This window comes from Corvus brachyrhynchos, unplaced genomic scaffold (genome assembly GCF_000691975.1).
Source record: "Corvus brachyrhynchos isolate BGI_N302 unplaced genomic scaffold, ASM69197v1 scaffold14, whole genome shotgun sequence".
Lineage (NCBI taxonomy): Eukaryota > Metazoa > Chordata > Aves > Passeriformes > Corvidae > Corvus > Corvus brachyrhynchos.
In genome coordinates, this window is record NW_008239110.1 from 6,236,794 (window position 1) to 6,259,430 (window position 22,637).

The 22,637-nt window shown below is 38.7% G+C and overlaps 1 protein-coding gene across 2 annotated transcripts in view; it reads left to right on the plus strand.

The window, feature by feature from the left end:
• Window positions 1-22,637, plus strand: part of AIM1 (absent in melanoma 1) — a 67,290-nt gene that overhangs the window by 39,063 nt on the left and 5,590 nt on the right. For both annotated transcript variants that reach the window (XM_008637749.2, XM_017739493.1), the window contains exons 9-20: window positions 2,485-2,611; window positions 2,993-3,028; window positions 3,430-3,572; window positions 3,822-3,948; window positions 4,040-4,185; window positions 10,447-10,573; window positions 10,753-10,785; window positions 12,542-12,651; window positions 12,872-13,001; window positions 16,730-16,869; window positions 19,149-19,272; window positions 20,406-20,564. In XM_008637749.2, coding sequence (XP_008635971.2) covers window positions 2,485-2,611; window positions 2,993-3,028; window positions 3,430-3,572; window positions 3,822-3,948; window positions 4,040-4,185; window positions 10,447-10,573; window positions 10,753-10,785; window positions 12,542-12,651; window positions 12,872-13,001; window positions 16,730-16,869; window positions 19,149-19,272; window positions 20,406-20,564 — 1,402 coding nt within the window. The remainder of the gene's footprint in view (window positions 1-2,484; window positions 2,612-2,992; window positions 3,029-3,429; window positions 3,573-3,821; window positions 3,949-4,039; window positions 4,186-10,446; window positions 10,574-10,752; window positions 10,786-12,541; window positions 12,652-12,871; window positions 13,002-16,729; window positions 16,870-19,148; window positions 19,273-20,405; window positions 20,565-22,637) is intronic.

Genomic DNA, 22,637 nt, shown 5'->3' on the forward strand with positions numbered 1-22,637 from the left:
TGTGCACATCTCTGAGCTGTCTTTTTTTTTTTTGCATCAGTGTAACAGCACTGTTTTACTAAATCCACATAAACTCTTGCTGTCTTAACATCTCTCCCTTGCGTTTGGATCCCTGAAGGAAAACAGACTAATATTCGCACCAGGAAGTGAAATAGATTATTTTTCAACTGTCTTTCTCAGATATCTGTTCATTAGTCCAGAGTAGAAAAAAGTTGCTTCCATGAGAAATTCAGCAGATGGCTGCTGCTTTTTTGCATGTTGCAGGGTGGGGGGGGTTTTGCCTTTCGTTTACAGGCATGACATAGTTCACTGTATTGGCAGGTGAGGGAGGCTCTGATGCTGAGTCACCTTGCCATGTGGGTGTGGTTGTATCATCATAAAGTTTCCCAGTGTTCATGCTTAATTGTTGTTTGTTAAAAGCTGCCAAGAAAAATGAGTCAATGCACCTTTATCTTCTGACTGTACTCTCTCCTTGTTCTTCCATGTGTGTCAGTTCTTGCAGTGAACTTAGTCATAGAATCCTTTAGGTTGGAAAAGGTCTTATAAGACCATTCAGTCCAACCATTAACCCAACACTCCCCGAGCCCCACTAAACCATGTCCCTAAGCACCATTACTGCACATCTTTTAAATACCTACAGGGATGCTGACTCCACCACTCCCCTGAGCAGCCTGTTCCAGTGATTTGACAACTCTTTCAGTGAATAATTTTTTCCTAATATCCAGTCTAAACCTCCACAGGTGCAACTTGAGGCCACTTCCTCTTCTCCAGTCACTTGTTACTTGTGGGAAGAGACTACCTGGCTACAACCTCCTTTCAAAGCAGTTCTAAAGAGCAATGAGGTCTCCCCAGAGTCTCATTCTTTCCAGGCTGAACACCTCCAGCTCCCTCAGCCACACTTCATTAGACCTGTGCTCCAGACATTTCACCAGCTCCACTGTCCCCTTCTAGACATGATCCAGCACCTCAGTGTCCTTTGTGTAGCGAGAGGCCCAAAACAGATCCTGAAACACAGGATTTGAGGTGTGGCCTCACCAGTGCCAAGTACAAGGGGACAATCACTGCCCTGGTCCTGCTGGCCACACTATTGCTGATACAGACCAGGTGCCACTGGCCTTCTTGGCCACCTGGGCACATGCTGGCTTACGTACAACTGCTGTTGACCAGCACCCCCAGGTCTTTTTCTGACAAGCAGCTTTTCAGCCACTCTTCCCCAATCCTGGAGCACTGCTTGGGGATGTTGTGACCCAGCACTTTGCCATGTTGGACCTCATCCCATTGGCCTCAGCCCATTGATCCAGATCCCTTTGTAGAGCTTTCTTACTCTTCAGCAGATCAACACTCCCACCCAACTTCTTGTCATCTGCAAAACAGCTGAGGGAACACTCAAATCCCCTCATCCAAATCATTGATATTAAGGTATTAAACAGAATTCACCCCAGTACTGAGCCCTTGGAAATACCATGTGTGACCATCCACAAGCCAAGGGCTTACTGAGTGGTGTGAATACAGGGCACACAATATATCAAACATTCAGCTATAGACAGTAACAAAACTAAAGCACCTTGTTTGTTTCTTTCAGCCATGTATCTGCAAAGAAAATATACCAATTCGTGCCACTTTACATTAGCTTGGAATCTCCCTTTAATGCATGACAGAGTGATGGATTATTTTAATATCTTTGATACCACCAGATTTATACATTATGATCCTTACACGATTAAAGGGTTGGCTGCAAAAAGTGTTGCTGTTTATATGTGTTTTATACTGCTCCACACTGCACTTCTCTGAGATCAGTAAATTTGAATTGAAGAAATACTCTGACATCTTTAGGCAGAGATCAGCAGTAAGATTTTTTGTTTCCATTAAGTGATTACTGGGTAAGGTTTTTTTTGAAAAAGCTTTGAAAAACTACTTTTGCTGCCCCTGTCAAGAATTCTCGAAGTTATGGCTTTCAAAGTAGATTTATTAGCAGACACAAACCATGAGGAAGCAGATTTCTAAGGAGTTGTCAGGATTTTCTATGTATTAGTAAATAACATAAGGTCAGAATTTTTTTATTGAGCAGATTTTACATCAAATACAAGTCGAGTTTAGTAGAGATTTTTTTACATCTTGTAAATTGGTTCTGCACTTTAAAACTATTCTAAAAAATACTAGAATAACCTTAAATCTTGATATTTCAGTCTAAATATGGTTGCCTTCAGATAAGATAGAGTGAAATTCTTACTGTTTGCTGATTTGTTTTGGGTTTTTTGGCCTGGTCAAACAAAAAGCATGTTTTATTGGTGGCTCCTTTGGGGGACAGAAGCTTGTCAGTGTACCAGCTGTTAGCTGGCAGTTTTGGTGGTAAAGAAACAAAGTTTTGTTAAGGATACAATGATCTCTTTCCTAAAGTAAGCATATTGTCTTGTTCTTTACTGTTCAGAAATGTTCTGGGGTTTTTATCTCTTGCTTTTGTCCCTGCACCCCCTCTACTTTTAGATGGCTTCTTTATGAAGAACCTGGTTTCCAGGGAGTCCCTTTAATGTTGGAGCCTGGTGAATATCCTAATTTGTTGTTTTGGGAGAAGAAGGAAGCCTACATTAGGTCCATGAGACCCTTGAAAATGGTAAAATACTGTTATTACTTACAAGTTAAATGACCTATGTTTGTGTGTTCTATATAACATATTAAGGTGGCTAGATTTTTCAAGATTTACAAAAATCTAACTCTTTTAAAAAACCCAAACTTTTTAGTCTATAAAATTCTTGAACTTTTGATTGTATTCATCTCTGCCATTAATCTGCCTTTTATTTTCACTGGTGCCCTTTAAAGAATATTTCACATTAGTCCTGCCTTTTTGTAAAGAATTGATGACTCTTAAAGATATCTACAAGTTGCCTAAGTTATGATATTATTATATATCATAACTTATATATATAGTTAGGCGTAAGTAGGCATAATATATATAAGTTAGTTTAATTTTTTCTTCTTCTTTTTTCTTTGGCAGGGTGGTCGCAAAGTTGAATTCAGTGGGGAGCCAAAGGTAAAAGTCAGTATTTATTTGAGTTTCCAAAGCTATTTTACAGCACATGAACGACACACGGGTAATTCATAAGTATGCTTTGATTGTATACCAGCTACTGAGGGTTTACTGGGTAGTCCTTTTGTATGTGACCACACCATGAAACTGCCATTTCTGTCATATTTCTGCATCCATCACATACATATATGACAGTATTAATAGCAATCCAGATAATGCAGATAGGTAATGAATGCTCAAGCCCTCATGTTGCATCTCTAGTGGAAAGACCTCTTGTAAAGGATCCCACTAGTTGGTGTCCTCATTTTGCATTCTCCCTCTATGTGCCCATCCAAAAGGAACTGTCTATTGTCAGAACTTATCATCCTCCCTGCAACTTTTCTTTTGCTTCATTTCCACTACAGGTAATTGTTTATGAGAAACCTTTCTTTGAAGGAAGACATGTGGAAATAGAATCAGAGATCTTTATGCTTGATGACAAGGAATCAGAAGACAAGACAAGGCTTCCACTCACATCAGTGGGATCCATGAAAGTACTGGGAGGAATGTAAGTGTGGAAAAGTCATATTTACCCTTCAGCTGAAGTAGTAACTCCACAGGTTGGAAGTTGCAGTGGACAAATCCAGTCCCTGTTTATTTTGTTTTCCTAGTTTTTGGGTTGAGGCACACACCAGGGTTAAATTTGAAAATATTCACAGCAAAAGAATAAATGTCACATATCTGTACGTGCTTCACGAAAGCATGGAGTGGCACTTGTCCATTTGCACATGCAGACTTTGCTGTTGTTGTTGTTCAGTTGGGTTGCTTACGAGAAGCCTGGGTTTGAAGGCCATCAGTACCTGCTGGAAGAAGGAGCGTATCGGGATTGGACAGACTGGGGTGGCTACGATGAGGAGTTGCAGTCCCTGCGACCAATTGTTGGTGTAAGTTCCAAGAACACGTAGTAGGCATCTTCTGAATGCTCTGAGATGTCATGTGCCACTTTCCTTATGGTGCTTCTCTTTGTATTAACAGGACTTCACAAGCTGCCATATGATAATGTACAGTGAAAAAGACTTTGGATCAAAGGGTTCCAATATCAATGTGTTAGGTATCATTTCCAATTTGAAAGACACTGGATATGGGCTGAGGACACAGTCTATAAATGTGCTAAGTGGCGTGTAAGTGATATTTTTATTCACTCTTTCATTTTAGATATGCTGGTCTTTATAGAAATTGATAGTGTTTGCAGATGTTTTTCAGCCCTCTGACTTCTGTGTGGGGTCTTCAGATAAAATTTTCTGCCCTTGATCACAGAATGTGAAAAGTAAAGTTTGAGTGAATATGTACAGTAAATCATCTTTCTTCTCACAGTAAGATAAGATGGTCCCAGGAAGCACTGACTTTGTGATACACAAAGTATGAAAGCATGAGATAACATTTCATCAAGAGAGGGAGAAATAGCTTGTTCTTGTGGCTGCATTTAAGCATTTCAACAGCAAAATTGTTATGGAAATAATTTCCAGGTTAAAAACTAATTTCCAGGCTTCTTGCATTTGACCAGAGGTAGATTCCTTGCTCTTTCTCTCACTTGTGTGTTAAATAGAGATAATTTTCACCATGCTCACTAATACATTTTGATACTAGGGAGAGTAACTGTTCTGAAAATTAACATTGCTTTTGCAGTGAATCCTATAGGTTAACAGTGGTTTAGTGCAATGGTGCTGGTTTTTATTGTTTGTTGGGGTTTTTTTAACATATGGTTCCCAAAACTCTGTATTAGCCATGGCCATTAACAAACCAACTCTTTGTGCCATGAGTGCTATCACGTGCAGTTGATCAGTTGATAGACTTTGCTGTTTGATTAGTTGAGTCCATCAATTGCAAATTGAGTTTCACAGCCTTGCAGACTGTATCAAAGAATTTTGGAAATGCAGACAAGTATTAGCAATCATGGCTGCAAACACACAAAATTAACTAAAGTATCAGAACCAAAAGAACTTGAGATGTACAGTCTGTCTTCCTGCCTGGTATGCAGGCAGGTGACTTGCTGGAAGCTCTGCTTTACCTGCCACACCCTAAATCTTTCCATGTGTTATCTGTGCTATATCTCTGCAAGTTTTGTTTGGATAAAGGTTGCAGAATCAAGCTCCGTGCATTCCAGAGGAATGCTTTTAATTTGTGTATGAATATGGTGTGACAGCAGGTTTTTTTCTGCCTGGTGACCTTTGAAGTCACTGTGCTCTTTTGTCTTCTGTAAGATTCAAGAACAAATTGTGGGTTACCTATCATGCCCTTCATGTAGTCATTCTAGTAAATGTGTCTGTTGCATCTGAGATAGGAATCATATGTGAGTTTGAGCATTCTAGTAATTAAGAGTAAGTTTAATATGCTGATGGCAAAGGAGGCTAGAAGTCATTATGAACAAAACTTCTCTGCTACCGCTCCAGTAATCTCACCTTGTAGTCTCCAAAAGATGTAATTTGTAGCAATAACCTTTTTAAAAGTTCAGATGCATTGTTCATAACAAGTGGTTAGCGCTCAGCTTTTAAGAGCCTGTTTTCAGAGAGGTTGTGAGTGTTTGGGGGTTTTGTGGTGATGTTACAAAATGTTAATGTGTCAGAAAGCTTGAATGATCTGTGTGAAGTCGTGTTTGGCAATACAGTGCTTCATTTTAAGTGTTAACCATCTGTTCAGGTAGAAGATTTTTTTATATCTTCCAAGAAATCTGTCATAGAGCAATGAATAATCTATTGAGCAATTTCCTGAGCTGTTTAGACTGTAATGCAGATTATGACATAGTGAACTGTGACAGAATCAGTAAAAGCTTGTCATAATATTTTGAAGTAACCTTCCTGGTATCATATTGAAAACACTTAATTAAAATAAGAAGTCAAAAATGTAAGAAGCCCTGAACCTTTCATTGCAATTTTTTAACTACAGGTATCTGGGTAAGCAGTTAGAGCAGTAAGATAACAGATGATCTGCATTTCCCACATAATTAATTTGATTGCTCTGTAATTTAAAGGGTATATCAAAGAAAAGAAAGCCTGACACTGCAGTGCACAGATACTACTGAACAAGTTCTGAGCTCAGCTGCAGATCTAAACTGTATTGCTGGAGACAGCCCAGCTTTGCATTTGGGGAGTGACTATTCCATTTTGGGGTAATTTGGCATTAGCTGCATTAAAATTGTTAGCTATTGTGTTTCCAAGCAATATTTTCATGTCTTTGCTAAATCCATTGTAAAGACATCCTGAAAAATATATCCTAAGGAGATGAGGATTGACTTTTTGAAAAATGAAAATGTACTTCTTTAAAAGTGAAAATGTTTTGCCCTTGAGCATTTTTTGAAGACTGGCCAAACATAAAATTCAAAAATTATTTTTCCGCCATTAGGATGGGAGAAAGCAATCTAGGCTGCCCGAAAATAGGAGAGGCCTTTCTTCTTTTAAGTAGGGTTTGATCTTTATTTCCAAACTAGCAGAAGTTGAAGTGGCGGAAAATGGAACTATTTACTAGCAACAGGTAACACCCTTTACAAGTTCAAGCAAGTACTAAAATCAAGTGTTGTACTATTTTGATTTCCCCTTAAGCTTAAAAAATTCTTCAGGTTTATATTTAATAGTGATGAAAATCATAGGAACTGCATGTTTGAAATGTGCTTTTTCTTTATCCATAAACACACCAAACTTTTTGCAGAACTCCTGAAGAAGTTCTTGTCTTTTAGTTGATTCCTTTTGAACTTGCTGGAGGAATTTTTCCAGATTTGTTTATCTTATGTAGTCATCCGTTTACTGTGGTTGTGTTATCAGCCTGGTTTTCCCCTAGTTTTCAAGTAATTAATCCACAATGTAGATTTGGCTGCTTCCAGTGTACATATGGATAGTGATATTAAGGAAATAATTAGGTAATGAGTGGTTCATATACAGAAACCAGAAGGTGTAGTAAATTTAATCTAGATGCCTTCAGGAAGGTAACACAAATGAAACTGAAGAGACACATGGTACAAGAACAAACCTCTACTGGGAGCTAAAAAGGGCAAGTACCCCTGGTTACCCCATTGGAGAACACTTCAAACAAAGCTTTAACTTCTCTCTATAACTGAACTGATGTTCAGAAAAAAAAAACTTTCAAGGAGTCACAAAATTAAAGTTTGCAGGTCCCTGGGATACTGGGATCACAGTCACAAAGGAGCATGATGAACCTGTTTTCTCTTTGCTATAAACAGAATTTTACTACCTCATCCTATCTGTTAATTATGGTACAAATGTGCAAGTGCCAGTTAACTTTCTGACCTCCCTCCTAAAGTTAGACAAGGTGAGTCCTGGGCCAACTGAGGGCAAATCCGATTTTTGGTGAGTTATTACTGTAGCCCGCAGCCGTAGGGAGGAGAGGGGAGAAGACACAGCAGGCAGGAATTGTGTGGCAAGATTATTTAATTATTTTACAAACTCTTTTATAGACTTTTTCTTCACAGTCTAATTGGACAAAGGATCAGCCACCCCCTGGGTTGATTGGCTAAAATCCTAAACATCCATTGTCAAAATATTTTTCTACTGTACCATAAACATAGTTCTACAAGGTCGCAGGTGTTCATAGTTTACAGAACTTCTGCTAATCTCTCCGTGAGAGAGAAAAGCATCTCACAGGGTTTAGAAAGTAGCAAGAAAAATTCTTGCTAGCAGCAATATTGTATCCACAATGAGTTACCTGTGTCTGGATTATTTTCTTGGCTCTACTTTCAGACCCTGTTTGGAGCTGCACTTCCTAGATGTCATACATAGAGGGTTTTGGAGAAAGATTCTCTGTGTGTAATAGTACTAACAATACGTAATCAAAGCTTAACGCTACTTCTGGTTTCAGGGGCATGGATGATGCCCAGGAGTAAAGGTCTCCAGCACCCTCCTGCCAGCAACCTGGGAGGGAGCTACTGCTCAGCCTCGCTTAGGCAGTTTGTACGTCTGGGGGTTACAAAATCTGTTGTGTCAGGAGAGCTCACTCCCTGTGGGGCAGGATGGTTGCTGCCATGCTGCAGAGCAGTATTTCAGTTTTTGTTGTGCCTGGCAGCTGGAATGTGTCTCTCTTGCTCAGACATGGAGGCAATGTCTTGCTCTCCAGGTCTTTCTGTTAAGTGAGAAGTTGGATTAAGGCAGTGCTCCTTCCTAGGGATAGTCTTGAGGTCTGACAGGTTTAGCTGGTACTGAATTCAGCTGCCTGTCCTTGATGATGTTATTACTACTTTAAGCAGGTTATATGGGCTTCTGAATGGAGAAGCACAAGTGTTTCACCATTAAGCCCTGACTCTAGGAAGTGTCTAACTGCATGGGCTGAGTTGGATAGAAGAGTGGCACTTAATTATTTAAATCCCATTTATTTAAATGTAAACATATGCAAGTGAGATTTGTTGATTACTTCTGCGTTCAGGCTTCTTTTTAGATGGGGGAAACTAAATAACTGCTATCAAGGGATTCTTAGGAGGCTGCTGACATGTCTTACAATTCACTTTGTATCGGAAACACTTGTTTGCATAGATCTCAATTGAGTACAACTACCATGCCCCATAGCTGTATCCTGGCACTTGTGCATTGAACAATCTAATGAATGTCTGCTGAAGAAATTGTTTAAGGAAACCTCATTTTCACTGCTTTTGGTACATGTGGTATACAGGTATAGACACACCTGAGAAATTTGAACTCTCTGCTCAATTTATTGTACATACCAATGTCTCTCTGATGAATTACTCTGAGGTGAGTTTGAAATGGGTCTTGAAATATGCCGTAAGTAATTAGTGTGTAACAAGTTGGAATAATTGATTATATCTGAGGCAAACCAAGACATGTGAATAGTGATATATGTGAATCATTGTCTGAGTGTTTGCCATGGACAAGTAAAACAAAGTCCATACTCTTGGCACATGTTGATGCAGCTTTATTTCACTTTGAGGCTATCCCGCTTCTTGTATCTGCAGACACTGTGGCATTTGTACTTGGAATAAAACTGCAGCTTAGTAGAATCCACTTGATTGACACACATAGATAATTTATGCGGAATTTCAATGTTGAGAGTTATCTTCCCTTGCAGACTTTAAGATCTGTATAATTTTACTGCTTTATGATATGAAATTTTTTGTTAGTGTTGAAACTCAGTAAGTTTCTGAGCCCACTGAAAGTGGATTTTGGCATAACCTAGCATACACTCGTTATGCACCACACCGGCTAAAATTAAAAGCAGGTTTACTCTGAGTAGAAGATTTCCATGTAGAACCAGGAACCAGCAAGATGTCCTGATTCCTGCATAAATTTAATGAACAAAACGCAGCTGCTGCTGTGGTCTGTTCGAGTATGGGCACTCAAAAAACAACCAAACAGGAAAAAAAGAGTGTAAGTATGAGAAAGTTTAGGAAATGTAGTAGTGAAAGGCAAGAGAAGTTCTGCAGGTTATCACTAAATCAAAGGTAGTATAGGTGCAGGAGGTGCTCTCTTTGGGCTCTCAGTATGGAACCAGGGTTAGAAGAACACTGTAGTAGATTTATTGAATGTAGTAGACTATGCATAGCCAGACTAACTGATACCAGATATTTAAAATTGGACCTAAAGCACTGCAGGGGTAATTGGACATCAGAGAGATATATGCAGTGACTTGGTTGCTTTTCCAATACTTCAAGTGTGTATCATCTCAAAAGTTGAAAGTCTTTTCAAAAAAGGCACATTCCAACTGAGACAGAAGACTTGATGCAGATCTGAGTTTGTGGCCTATGTCAAGCATCAGATCTAACTGAGCAGTTACAATAATGGCTTTGCATTTAAATACATTGATCTGGTCAAATTTGTGGTGGTTTTAATGCTTAACTTTCAAGGATGTTCTTCTTGCTGTCTCTGATTCCTAGCAGGGAAGTCTGCTCTGATTAGCATATATGCCTGTTGTTGCAGCTCAGCATTCTGTTGGGGTGTGTATTTGCTTAAACACAAGTGAACCAAGGCTACAGGCAACATTAAAAAACAGTATTGCTACATTTACTGTCTAGATGACTCTGAAAGTTGGTTTCGTTGGAAAAGCTGTATTCTGGTATCTGTCTGGTTTTTTGGGGTATTTTTTAGAGAAGAACTTGACCTAGGTAAAATAATATCATTGTAAAACATCTTGGAATATTCTTACTGGAGATAACTTCTAGGATATGTAGCAGATGATGTGTCTGAACTTGCGGTTTGCTTTAGCTAATTCACTCTGATTTGTATCAACATACTGAAGAAGGTAGTAAAATTTGCATGGGGTTTGCAGTATCAGATACACTGCTTTGCTCAGGGTTTTAACAGCATCACAATTTGGCACTTCGTATTTTTTATTTGTTCTTACATTAAGAGAGTTATGAACATACACATCTATATTTTGGAACAGTAGTGTGACTTCTACCAACCACCCTCCTCTTCTTTCTCTTTCAGATGGGTGGCTTATGAGAATCCTGAGTTTACAGGGGAGCAGTATATACTGGCTAAAGGGCTGTATCCCAGCGTTGAGGCATGGGGGGGAAAGAATTGCAAAATATCTTCAGTTCAACCCATTGTTGCGGTAAGGAGCTAACTTTATACTTGTTTTGCAAGCTTCTCTGAAGTATTTGGAACTCTACTTTTTCTATCAAGTTCAGTTTATTTACATTATTTAAGCAATAATTAACAGTAAATTTTGTATGTTATTTTATCACCGTTGAAATTTTTTTTTTTCACTTTTTCCCCTCAAAACTTTTGCAGGATATTGTTGGAAGCGAAAGGGGTAAAGTCAAGGTAAGACACTTCTCTAAGCACATGAAACATACTGTGTAGTGTCTCTAACGTGTAAATGAAGGAATGGCTATTTGTCCAGTGGAAGACTCATCAGGTATTTGCATAGACGGCTGACTAGTCAGACAAAGAGTGAAAACTACAGGCGAAGGAAGGCTACTTTCCAAACCTCTTGAGTAAGGCACATTAAGACCCAAGGAAGGTGGGATTTAATACACAGTTGCCATCAGAACTTTCTTAGGGCACTGGCAATGTTTTGGTTCAGCGACTGAGGTGTTTTGGGGTGCCAGTGATTGTTCTGAGGAGCTGGAGCCCGCAGCCCTCTATGCAGAGGTGCAGGACCTGGAGTCTGTTGCTGAGGTGAGGGCTCTACAGGATAGATTTTGTTCTTCTTGGTACAGCTGACTTAACTCCTTTTGAACCTATTTCTTTGGTTAACAGTTTTGCTAGTGGTGGTTGTACTTGAAAGGAGTTGTTCACTCACAAATACTGCTGAGTTGTGCTTAAAAGTTAATGCCACCTTTGTCAATAAGTTAAGGGAAGGAAATGGCAGGGAGAACTTGTCTGTTCAGTGAGTTAATATATTTCTACATTGGATTGTCTCCTGTGTGCAAGTACTAATATGTAGTTTTGACAGTAAAGCTAATGGACAGCTTTTTCATCCTTCTTAATTCCGAACCTTTGTCCCTGTACAAAGTTATTTTTATTTTCATTTCAGTGAAAATGGTGAGTATATCATGGAACTAAAAACTAAGGAGACAATTCTTAGCTGTCCTGGTTTGCTACTCCTGATTAGTAGCACGCTTCACTGGAATCTCCTGCACAGGCATAATGCATAAACTATGGGGAATAAAAATCTCAAGGCTGCTTATTTTCAGCTGTGTGCATGAAAAATTATTTGCATCTGTATATTATGTGCCTATTAAGACCCTATCCTAAGGAAGACCTTATCCTAAGGAAACAAAGAAGTAGAGGCTTGCAGCCAAGAGACTGCATCCATCGTCAGCGTGTTCCTCTTTGGAGAACGCTGTACCTGCCCACACTCCTATCTCTATTAAGAGTGAATAAAGCTGGTAGGCATGCAGTAATGTGAATGACTTCTGTGTGATCATGGCTAATTATCCTCTAACCAAATTAGCAAGTTTGCTGCTTAGAATTTTTTTTTAATAAGGGCAAAAGACTCTGGGGGATGTATCCTCTCTGATCCTTGGAGCAGAGAAAGAGCCAACATGAGGCTGTGTCTATAGCTGTAACAGGCCCATAAAGCCAATCTACCCTGGGAATATATACCATGCCTCTTGGCATGCTGTCTGAGTCCATTGCCAGGATTATGCACTGTTAGTGTTCTGCAAAGCAGAGAGTTTTCATTTACTGGGAAGAGTATGCATTTTTGAGATTAAGCAGATTGATAATATAAAAGAAAACTTTTAATGGCCCTTTAATAAAATGTGTGCCTATTCTGGCCATTCTGTGGGAATTTAAACATCTTACCCAGCAGATAGACCAAGGAGCTATATTCGTTAGTGTTGTTTTAATTATTTTGTATGTTACTAAGTGATGTACAGCCAGAAGTAATTTTTGGAATTGTAACCTTGCTCTCTTGAACAAGTATTGCAACACTGAAGAGGTAACAAACATAGGTAACCAAGGAAGTCTGCGTGTTTTAAGTATGTTTCTATCTAATTATAGAATTAATGGTAGAGATGTAACTGAAGACAGAAGAATGAATTTCCTTAAATATGTTTATAACTTTTTAAAGGTCCAGTTATTTTCAGAGCCTGAATTCAAGGGTAACTGCCAAATATTTGAAAAAAACACAAGATGTATCGATTCATTTCCTGTGAAGTCTTCAAAAATTTTAGATGGCAGGTAAGTTATATTGAATGAATACTGCAAAATCACTAAAATGGTAGAAGTTTTAGAAAAACAACCAGCTTTCTAACACCTGGGGTGGTTCATATATGGGGACTTACAGAGAACAATGCTTTGCAGTTTGCATGTCTTTCAGGACAAAACATTGTAAATAATGTTTCTGCATTTTACTGGCACAGATGTCTTAAGAGGAAATTTATTCTCCTCCTTTCTGCAGCTGCATAGTGTATGACCAGGAGGAATTTGCTGGCAACCAGTATGTGTTAGAAGAAGGGATCTATCCTGATCTGACGGCAATGGGTTGTTCACCCCAAGCAGTTCTAAAATCTTTACGGATCATAAATATTGTAAGTAAACATATTAGAAATACTGTAATGATAAGACAGCGATAATTCCCCATTTCTTGCAACAGTAAAAATTCAAACATGCAACAGAGGAGGGTTTGGGTTGGGGGGGTGTTGTTTGTTTGTTTGGGTTTGATTTTTTTCTGTGCAGTAGCAGTTAAATGTCCTAGCTGCATTAAGTCAGGTTTTTTTGACCTCTGTGCTGTTTTTGTAAAGGAGAAGATGTCACAGAAGCAGTTGCCTGGGATCCCTGTTCTTAAAAACAGCTTATAAAAGAACTTCTGTAAAGAATCAAGTCTATTTCCCAGTAAGAGAAACCACTTAGAACGGGTTGAGAAAGTGGTAGGACAGTGTGAAGAAATATCTGTACCATGGGCCTTGTTTTTGATGCATATTGAAAAAACAGGCTAATTTAAGCAACTTTACATGAAATACATGTAATTATAAAACACTGTTGGTATCATCAGGACAATGGAATTTGAGTTAATCACAAAATAATGGACTCTTCTAGATAAGGTAAAGCAACACCCAATACTATTTGGCAAAATCAGGCAGTGATGTTATGTGTTGTGGATACAAACTAAATTACATTTACATATTTTGTAACTCATCAGTGGCTCAGAACGAGTTCAAGCTTATAACCAATCATTATGATGGATCACTTATGGAATCTGCAAGTATCTTTTAAGATCGAAGTAATTACTAGCAAAATGTGGTCAAGATTCCAGGAACTTAACAGCAACATGAGGAGATGGTCCTCATTTTAAAAAAGGAGGAGTTCACTATTGAATATCTTCTTGAAGATATCTCTGTATTGAATTTGGCAGCTTTATTGCACTCCACTGTAATTTTAGTAACCTGTCAGCAGTGTAGCAGTTGATGAAGGAGAGCTAAAATGTGTCATCCTCTTTCATGTCTCTGGAGAATTTTGATGTACTCTGTAAACAAACAACTGCAGCAAGAATGTCTGCCTTCTGAACTCTCTGTCTAGTAGACAGATCCTATTAAAAACAATAGAATTGTTTCTAGCCAAGCTAGGTGGGTGATCATCATGAATTAAAATAGGTTTTTCTGTACATGTCAGTAGTTCCTGGGTTTAGAATGCTTGTTTCAAGCCGGAAGGATCAGCTTACTTTTGAAAGATTTACTATTTGTGACAGACTGTTGCGTTAAAACATAAATGCCAGTTCTGCGCTTCTTTAAGTTCTTTACACTTGTGAAGCTTGTTCTAGCATTTTGTCACACTTCAGACAGTAGCACAGACCTGCATCTGCCTGCAAATCATGTGCTGCTGCTTCCTTCTTCAGAGGCTCCCTATCTGTGGAGAAGAGGAAAATGGGTTACTTTGCTCATTGGTTTATTAGCAAACCAGTACAGAAAGAATGATAATTTCTATTTAACTATTTATATTGTTTATTTTTCACGATTTTCCAAAAGCTTGAACCTTATTACTTTAGCTCCTGGTTTCACCTCTCAGACTTATTTTGGGCCTGTATTTTGGCAGTGCCAATCTTAATTCCTCCCCACCATCTGCTGCTTCTATAACTTTCCTCAGGATTTTTCTGTGACATTTCTATACAAGAAGCACCTTTGCTATTTTAATGTCATGTTAGTGTATTTATCTAGTTAAGCTCCCCTTTGCAGGGATCTTTTTGTAAGGAACCATTAAAAAAAATTAAAAAAGGAAATTAAAGGGATATTTGATACACTTGTAAGTGAAAGCTAAAAGGGCTTTTTTAAATCAGGGAACTTACAAAATTATGCAAAGGGTTGTTCATAAGCTCAAGGTTTTTGGGGTTTTTATGCCACTATATCTCGGTTGTGCTTGCTTTGCATGCTCCACATGGTTATGCTGCAGATACAAAATAGTATTTTTCCTTCTTGAGTTTGACACGTTCTTTTTCCTGAACATACTATAAAAAACAGCTGTGAATGTGGTTTATGCTTGAACAGTCATCTGAAATTACTTTTTAATGAGCAACTCTGTGGAATAACTAAATGTAGATATACAGGAACACCAGCTTGGTACAGTAGATGGGAAGTACTGAAAGAAAATTCATGAGCTGACCTTGCACTTCTCACTGTGGGAAGTGTTTTATGTAACAGTGTTGCTGCTGAATCAAAAAAATGCCCAGTGTAAGGTGTGGCAGAAAATTGGAGGATTTCCTTTTCTGTTTCTGTTTTCTTTGCAAGTAGATTATTTCTAAAGCACTACATGAGGTTGAAAGGCTGTTGCCTGAGAAGTTGCATGTCTCAGAGGGCAGGTGCCAGTCGGTAAAAGGGCTTAGAGTTCAGAGACGGGACATCATCACAGTGTGACTAGTCCTGCTGGGCTCTTTACCTGTGGTGATGCATGACAGTCTAACTGGTGTTGCCTTTCATGGTGGGGCTGAGCATACTCTGATTTTGGAGTAAAGTGAAAAGGCCTCTCCTGGCATTTTCCACAGCCTAGCAGCATGTATGCTATCAGGAAGCATAGCTCAGCTGCTGTGTGGTAACCTGGACCGCTGTACAGATAATGGTGACACTCACACAACGCTGTCATCTGAGCCCTTAAACATCTAAAGGAAGATTAAAGAGGAATTTAGGCATTAAAAATTGGTAGATGGGATGTCTTGACTAATAAATTCATATGGAAGCATGCATATATGAGCTGCCATGCATGCATGGAGCCAGATCTGCCTTGGAGGGCCTGTTTCCATGCCTGAGGCTGATGGGAGTCTGTCGAGACTTTGCGTCATGTCAGGCGTTCCTGATCCAGTTGATGTGAGTGCACTGAACACATGCCAGAAGTAAGGAGCTCTTCTGGCTGTGGTGTTGGTTTTTATGCAGTCGTTGCTGGAAGATTTATGAGAAAGGGAGTGGCAGTGTCATTTGTGTCTATGAGTGTACACTGTAACACCAGGACACTCAGGCTTAATTGACTTTACCCTGGGGAACTTCAAACCCTACCTCCCAGCTTCCACAGGAAGGCCTTCATTATGACAGGTTATTTCCAGTCCACTAAAGATACCTTGCCCCACAGAAAAGAGTCCAAGGTTCCTTTTCCAGAAGACATTCAAACTGGATTCAGTGATGCAGGGAGCTTCATGTGGGCAGAATCCCTTTGACACCAGAAGCACTTTGACAGAGATGGAGAAGAATCATCTCCCCAAAGCGATTTGGAGGATTCAGATGTTATAATTTTCACTTGTCATGAATTTTACCTCAGTAATATGAATCTTGAATCTTTTGTCTAGTCAGAGATTGATGTTGCCGTAACCTACTGTAAAAGTTAAAAATTAATGCAGTTAAGTGATAAGCAGTGCTGACAAGGTGTCACCATTTGAAGCTGTAGAAATCAGTATTATCTTACTGTCTGTTCAGCTCTTTATATGAAAATTCCCTTGAGTGGGGGTTAGTGCAATGGAAGAGAGATTTGGCACTGATTAAAATGTATTTTAAAACATACTTAAGGTATTGTGCAAGAATCAGCCAAAGAGATCTTTGTGCCTTAAAATAAGGAAGTTTTATGTTCCATGCAAGAAGATCCCTTGTGTGATTTGTATAAGGGTTTTTTATGACTTTTCAAGTTTAAATAGAGAGCTGAAGAGCAAAAACATTCAGGGTTTTTGATCTTAAACGATCAAGAAGAAACCTCTGAAATAAAAGGGCTTATGTGGAGTACTGATGTTCACAGTCACCATCTGGAGTTCCAACACCCTATAAAAGCACTCATCTTCCTTTTGCAGGAGCTGTCTGAGCCCTGCATAGCTCTTTTTGAAAAGATGGGTTTCCAAGGAAAGAAAATCGAATTCAGTACAGAAATCTTAAATCTTCAGTTCCTGGGATACAATCCTCGAATAGCTTCAGTTCAAGTCCTCGGCGGCATGTAAGTTTAAAATCACCTTTTGATTCTTTAGAGTGATGTACTTATTCAAATTTACAGGTGAAATGGAATCACACAATGTAAAATTAGAGTATCATAATGTGTGTAGTGCATTAATGCCATTTCTTCTTACAGAGCATTTTCATATCCTGTTTCAACAATATGTTATCATTGACTCATGTCCTGTACTAAAGTTGAAATGAATTTGAATAAAGCTGTCAAGGAAACTTGCATCTTCTCTCATGTCCTATTATAAAAATCAGCTTGGATAGCATCCTTAAAACCAACTTCTATGCTCTTGGTTTAGGTTTCAGACATAAAAAAATAATTTAGTTTGTGATCTGTGTCATAAGTTCAAGATGTTTTTTAATAAGTCTTCATGTTCATCCTTTAACCTCTACTATGGACACAGAGGTGCAATTAGACCATGATCTCACCTATTTTGGTGTTAGTAGTAATAGTCCCTTTTACTTCAGGAACTGGATGAGAATCTAGCAGTTAGATTTGGTAGGTGTTTTCAAGCAGTTGTGTTCTCTGAGTATACCCTTGAAGATCATGTAAAAAATAGTCCGTGATGAAATTTAAAAGCTGTTTGGAAGCATTTTTGAAACTACTGTCCTATATTTTAGGATTCCAGCAGATCTGTTACGTTCTCTTTTTGGGTTTTTTTCCCCCTGTTGTTAACCTCTACCTCTAAGATACTTGCCTCCAGTTTTGGTGGGTTTTTTTGTTTTTAATGATAGATCCATGTTACTGTTGCTTTGCATTTAAATATGTTCTTTTGAAGAGAGGAATTTCCAAGGTGTGTGCTAGAGAGATGCTGTTGGGTAGCTTAAGACTGCCCTCAAGTGGATAGCTATAATAAATCTGTAGAGCAAACCATTTTCCCCATCTGGATAAGCTGGTCAAAGGGTTTCCTTAGCACACTGAACTGAACTTTGACACAAAGGGAGTAAGAAAAAGTACATATTTGTATTCTGAAGCCTCCTAAGGTTTCAGTATCTTTCACCATAACCACAATACAGTTGATTCTCACTTTCCATAACATGAAGTCAAACATCAAGTTACTCCTTTGCCAATGTCATGATTCCAGGTAATGGAATCGTGCATTGTGTGCGTTTCCTGTCCAATGAATATGTGTGGGGTGTTTTTTCTGGTGGATCACTGGAAACATAGAATATGATATGAAAATTCTGATTTCATTATAGCAATGTCAGCTGCTGAAATGTGTCAAAGTACAGGGTTTACAGTTTCCTTGCCCCTGCTGCCTCCCTTATTGAAGAGGGTTTCATCTTCTCTTCCTTTGCTAAGAGACCACCATTTATAATTCTCTTAATTTCATACCTGGGGCTAGATGTGTATTAGGCAGTGAAAAACCACCAAAATTAAAGTGAGTGTGCTTCTGGATGGAGATGTCTGGTGACAAATCAGTCAGTGGAAGGAGGTAACCTGAAAACTTGCATATTGAGTGTTCATGTGCTCAAACCCCCATGGCCACTGGACCGTCCCAGCACATCAGTGTGAGAAAACTCTACAAATTGCACTGTATTGCAGCCTATTTTGAAGCCCAGCCATAATTCACTGGTTGTGCCAATAATGGAGAATCAGAAGTTGGGTTCTGACAGATTACACTCAATGTGTGATTTTAAGCATAGTTGGATGCACGCTATGGAACGCTAAACAAAATTCTTCTATGTGCACTCTTGCTCTATCTCTTCCCCACCACCCTTTCAGGTACTTGGAAAGAAGAGAGGTGTTATGAAATAAAACCTCTACCCAAATACCTGAGAGAACTTCACCCTGTTGCAGTTTCCAGTATTTGCTTGCTCCAGTCTGCATCCATAGTAGTTCTTTCTCATGCACACCAGGCCTGGCCAAGTTCAGATACACAAAACAGCTGGAAAACAGCTGGTTCTGCACCTGCAGCAGTGTAGCATATACAGCACATGTGGCATATAGATCTATCCTCCTTGAGGAGTCACAGTGCCTCCTGAAAACAAATGGTATTTACAAGTTGGGTTCTCAAGAAAATGCTTTGTTTCATTCAGCTTGTAATTTTTAAATAATAGGACTCTAAAATCTGAACTCCTGTGTACTCATGTTAATGTGGCTGATCTAAATCAGGATGTAATGTTATTATTTTTTAAGGCCTGTTACAAAGGTCACTGGCTTTCCAAAGCTAAACACTACTATGTTGTGGGACAGACTTCTATTAAACTCATTTATTGATTCCAAAGCAGAATTTGGCAGTTAAAACATTGTCTTATTTTTTCTCCTCATAGATGGATAATTTACGAACACACTAATTACAGGGGACGTCAGATGTTGTTAACACCAAATGAAATTCCAGATTGGTATAAAGCCAGTGGCTTTTGTCAGATAGGTTCTCTGAGACCTTTACTGCAGGTGAGTAGGCTTTGACATGAGCTTATCAAGTACTAATTTATATCTTGTTATGGGGTTGAGGAGATATTATGCAGTTGAAAGCAGTGTTACAGCCTTGTCACAGGCATGTGACAAACTTCAGCATTGGCAATTGTGTAAAGAAATCACTCCAGAATTTTGTGTGTAATAAAAGCTGTTTGATTATGCTACATGGCTTTGCAGTTACACTGCTTAAACTGTTTATTAGGAACATCCTTTAAACCAAAGTACAGAAGACAGCATATAAGGATTAATTAAGGATTAATAAATAATGGCTATAACTGCTATATATGAAGTATTGTAACTTGTTTCATAACTAGCACCCAGACTGGTTGTTGGCATATCCGTATTTTTTATGGAACAACAAGAAAATTGGGGGGAAAAAAAAAAGATACTTCAGTTAGTAGTGATTTTGTATTGATTTAGGAGGGAAGGTCCCTCCCTGCTTATTACTTGGCAGAATGATTTGCAAATCTAATGCAAAATTTATTCTTGTCATGCCCTGTTCATTTTGTTCTCTAAATAAGGACCATATGATCTTGTCCAATGGTGCAGCAGTCCTGGGAGCTTTAACATCTGAGGTTCTTGCTGAGCCATATTTCCTTGGAGAAACAGCTTTTTCTAATTCACAGGGTACTTGTACCTGTAACCAACTGCATTTTCTTGCTGTCATAGCTTTGTCTTTGTATAGCCCTAAGCAGAGTTAGGAATAATGCATTTTGACTGCCCTGCTGAGAGCTTGTCTGAACAGAGGTGTTCATGTGTAATGGGCCACACAAGTGCACCCTTAATAAAAGCTCAGAGCATCTATAGGAGTTAGCAGAGAGAAGTTAGTTCTGCTCTGAATTAAAAATTTTTAGCTTTCCACTGTGTGCTGATTTCAGTGCTTAGGAAAGCCTAAAACTCTCCATGCAGAGTGGCGAGTTCTCAAAGCTTGTCTTGCCCAAGATGTTTATGGGCTTCTGAATTAAATCATTGAATAAAAAAGTCAAGGTTTCAGAAAGAAAGAGGGAGTTTTGGGGTTCAGCACTGACAGTAGCTGCTCTGAAGTTAACCCAGAGCAGGATATCTTCTCTGCTGAGATTGTGGTTAAAGAGTTCTTTTGTTTTCTGCAGAAACGTGTGTATTTCAGGCTTCGAAACAAGGAAACGGGAAAATTCATGTCAGCTGATGGAAACCTAGATAATCTGAATCTTCTCAGAATACAGGTTGCAGAAGATACAGACTCAGATGATCAAATCTGGGTTTATCAGGATGGATTCATAAGGTGTCGGGTAAGGTTTGAGTTCAATGTGCATTTTCTCTTTTCCTCTCCAACTGTAGGGCTTTAGGAATTTAGTTTCTACTGCAGAATCTTCATTTATTTTATAGGCTTAATCTGTTTCAATTATAATGTAATCTTTCTGTTGGGAGTTGGTTTTTGTGGGTTTTGTTTTGATCAACTCTGGCTTTTTCAGGTGAAAAACAAACAACAACAAACTAGTTGTATGATACTTTTTTGATATAATTGAAACTTTGAGAGAAAATATTGCAGAAGTATCCAAGCAGGGGAGACTTTTTCAAGTACTGATAATATTTTGAACTATGCATACCTTGTGGTAGGACAGTTAGTGTAATGTAGATTGATATCCTCTTCTGCATTTAGGCAAGCTTAAAGATAAAATCCCACTCTCTTGAGCTGTTTGGGAGTGGGGGGTTTTTTTTGTTTTGTTTTGGGGTTTTTTTGTTTGTTTTCTATCCCTGTATTTGTCAAATCCATCCTTTTTCCTTTCCTCTGTACAAGTTTCCAAATGAAGCCTTACTTTTCTCACAGTCCATAAAACTAATCACGTGCAAATTGTCATTGAGGTGAGCAGAGGTATGCGCAGTTCACATAATGTTTAAGCATGAACAGTCTTAGGTAGGGATGCCACCCAAAAGAAAATTAAGTTACTTTAATACTGTTAAACAGCTTGACTGCAAAGAATCATGTGAACTTTTTCTATAGTATTGTGTAACTTCAAAGGAGCCATTTATAACTATGTCATCTATGCTGGAGGGAAGAATCTTACTGTTAATAAGCTAAGGCATTGTTCGGACATGTTTACAGGACACATGCAGTTGTAAAAGGGATTTATGCAGACAGCAAAATGATGCAAAGTAAGCTAAAAGCTTTAATATCACATACAAAAGACTTCTCTTTTGATGGTGCCTCTCAAACATGTCACTGAAAGTTTTCATATTGAGGCAGTGCTGTATTATACGGCTTTGGATAAATGCTCCTGGTTTTTGCCCCTTTTTCTGTATCTCACAAAGCAATTCTTCTGTGCACAGAAAATACACAGCTTGTGCTGTATAGCAATCAGGTAGCTTAGCGCAGAGTGCAAGCTGGCAACTTTGATCTTAAGTGACTGAACTGTTACAGAGCTCTGCCATCTTTCTGGCGAATGATAGTAAATCCATTTTGCACAAACCAAAAATTGGGGTTTACCACATATTACAAAGAAAACTGGGCTACCTGCACATAGGCAGACATAGGTCACTGGAAGAACCTGCACCTTCCTGTAAGCTTGGGTCATCTCAGTGACTGTGTCACAGTACCTTGGGTTGTGCCTGGGGTTTTCAAGGAAGGGCCGTTTTAAGTATGTGGGATAACCAGTAAGCAGGATATGAAAGTCAATCTGCTCCTTTTTTCAGAAATAGATGTGAATGCAGGTTTCCTTACTTTTTATGAGTTTCTTGGAGATGGGTGAAGTACTGGCCCAGTGGACCTAATGTCTAAGCTCAGAGTTTTCCTAGTTCCACTAGAGAATGCTTCAGATACAAACGGGAATTTCACAACTAAATCGACTTACTCGAATCCTAGGTTATGATAGTCAGAAGTATGACTTTTTCAAGAAATAGTGCTTTCAAAAGCACTTGTAAAAATAATTTAGGGCCATTTCAACAATGGCAGATGAGTGTTTAACCTGCCACAGAAGTGCATTCAGTAGTTAAAAGGCACAGCTTGTGGTGATCTACTGAAAATCGCTTTATCTAGAAAAATTGACTGTTACTTAGTAATACAGCCTTAATAATCCTTTGAAGTAAGCTTAATTTTTGCCAGCTCTTTTTTTAACCAAGAATACATTTGCAGACTTTTGGAATCAAGTAATACAAGTGACTAGGAAAAGAGTGTAGAATAAAGAAGCAAATATTACTGTGATACCCTGTGAAATGCATACACTTGATACTGTGCAGTTATGTCCTTTATCTGAAAAGGTTACTGCAAAACTAAAAGTGATTGAAAGAAAAAAGAATGTTCAGAGGAAATGGAGAGCCTCTATGGAAGGAAGAGACAAAATAGCGAGGACATTTTAGCCATTTGA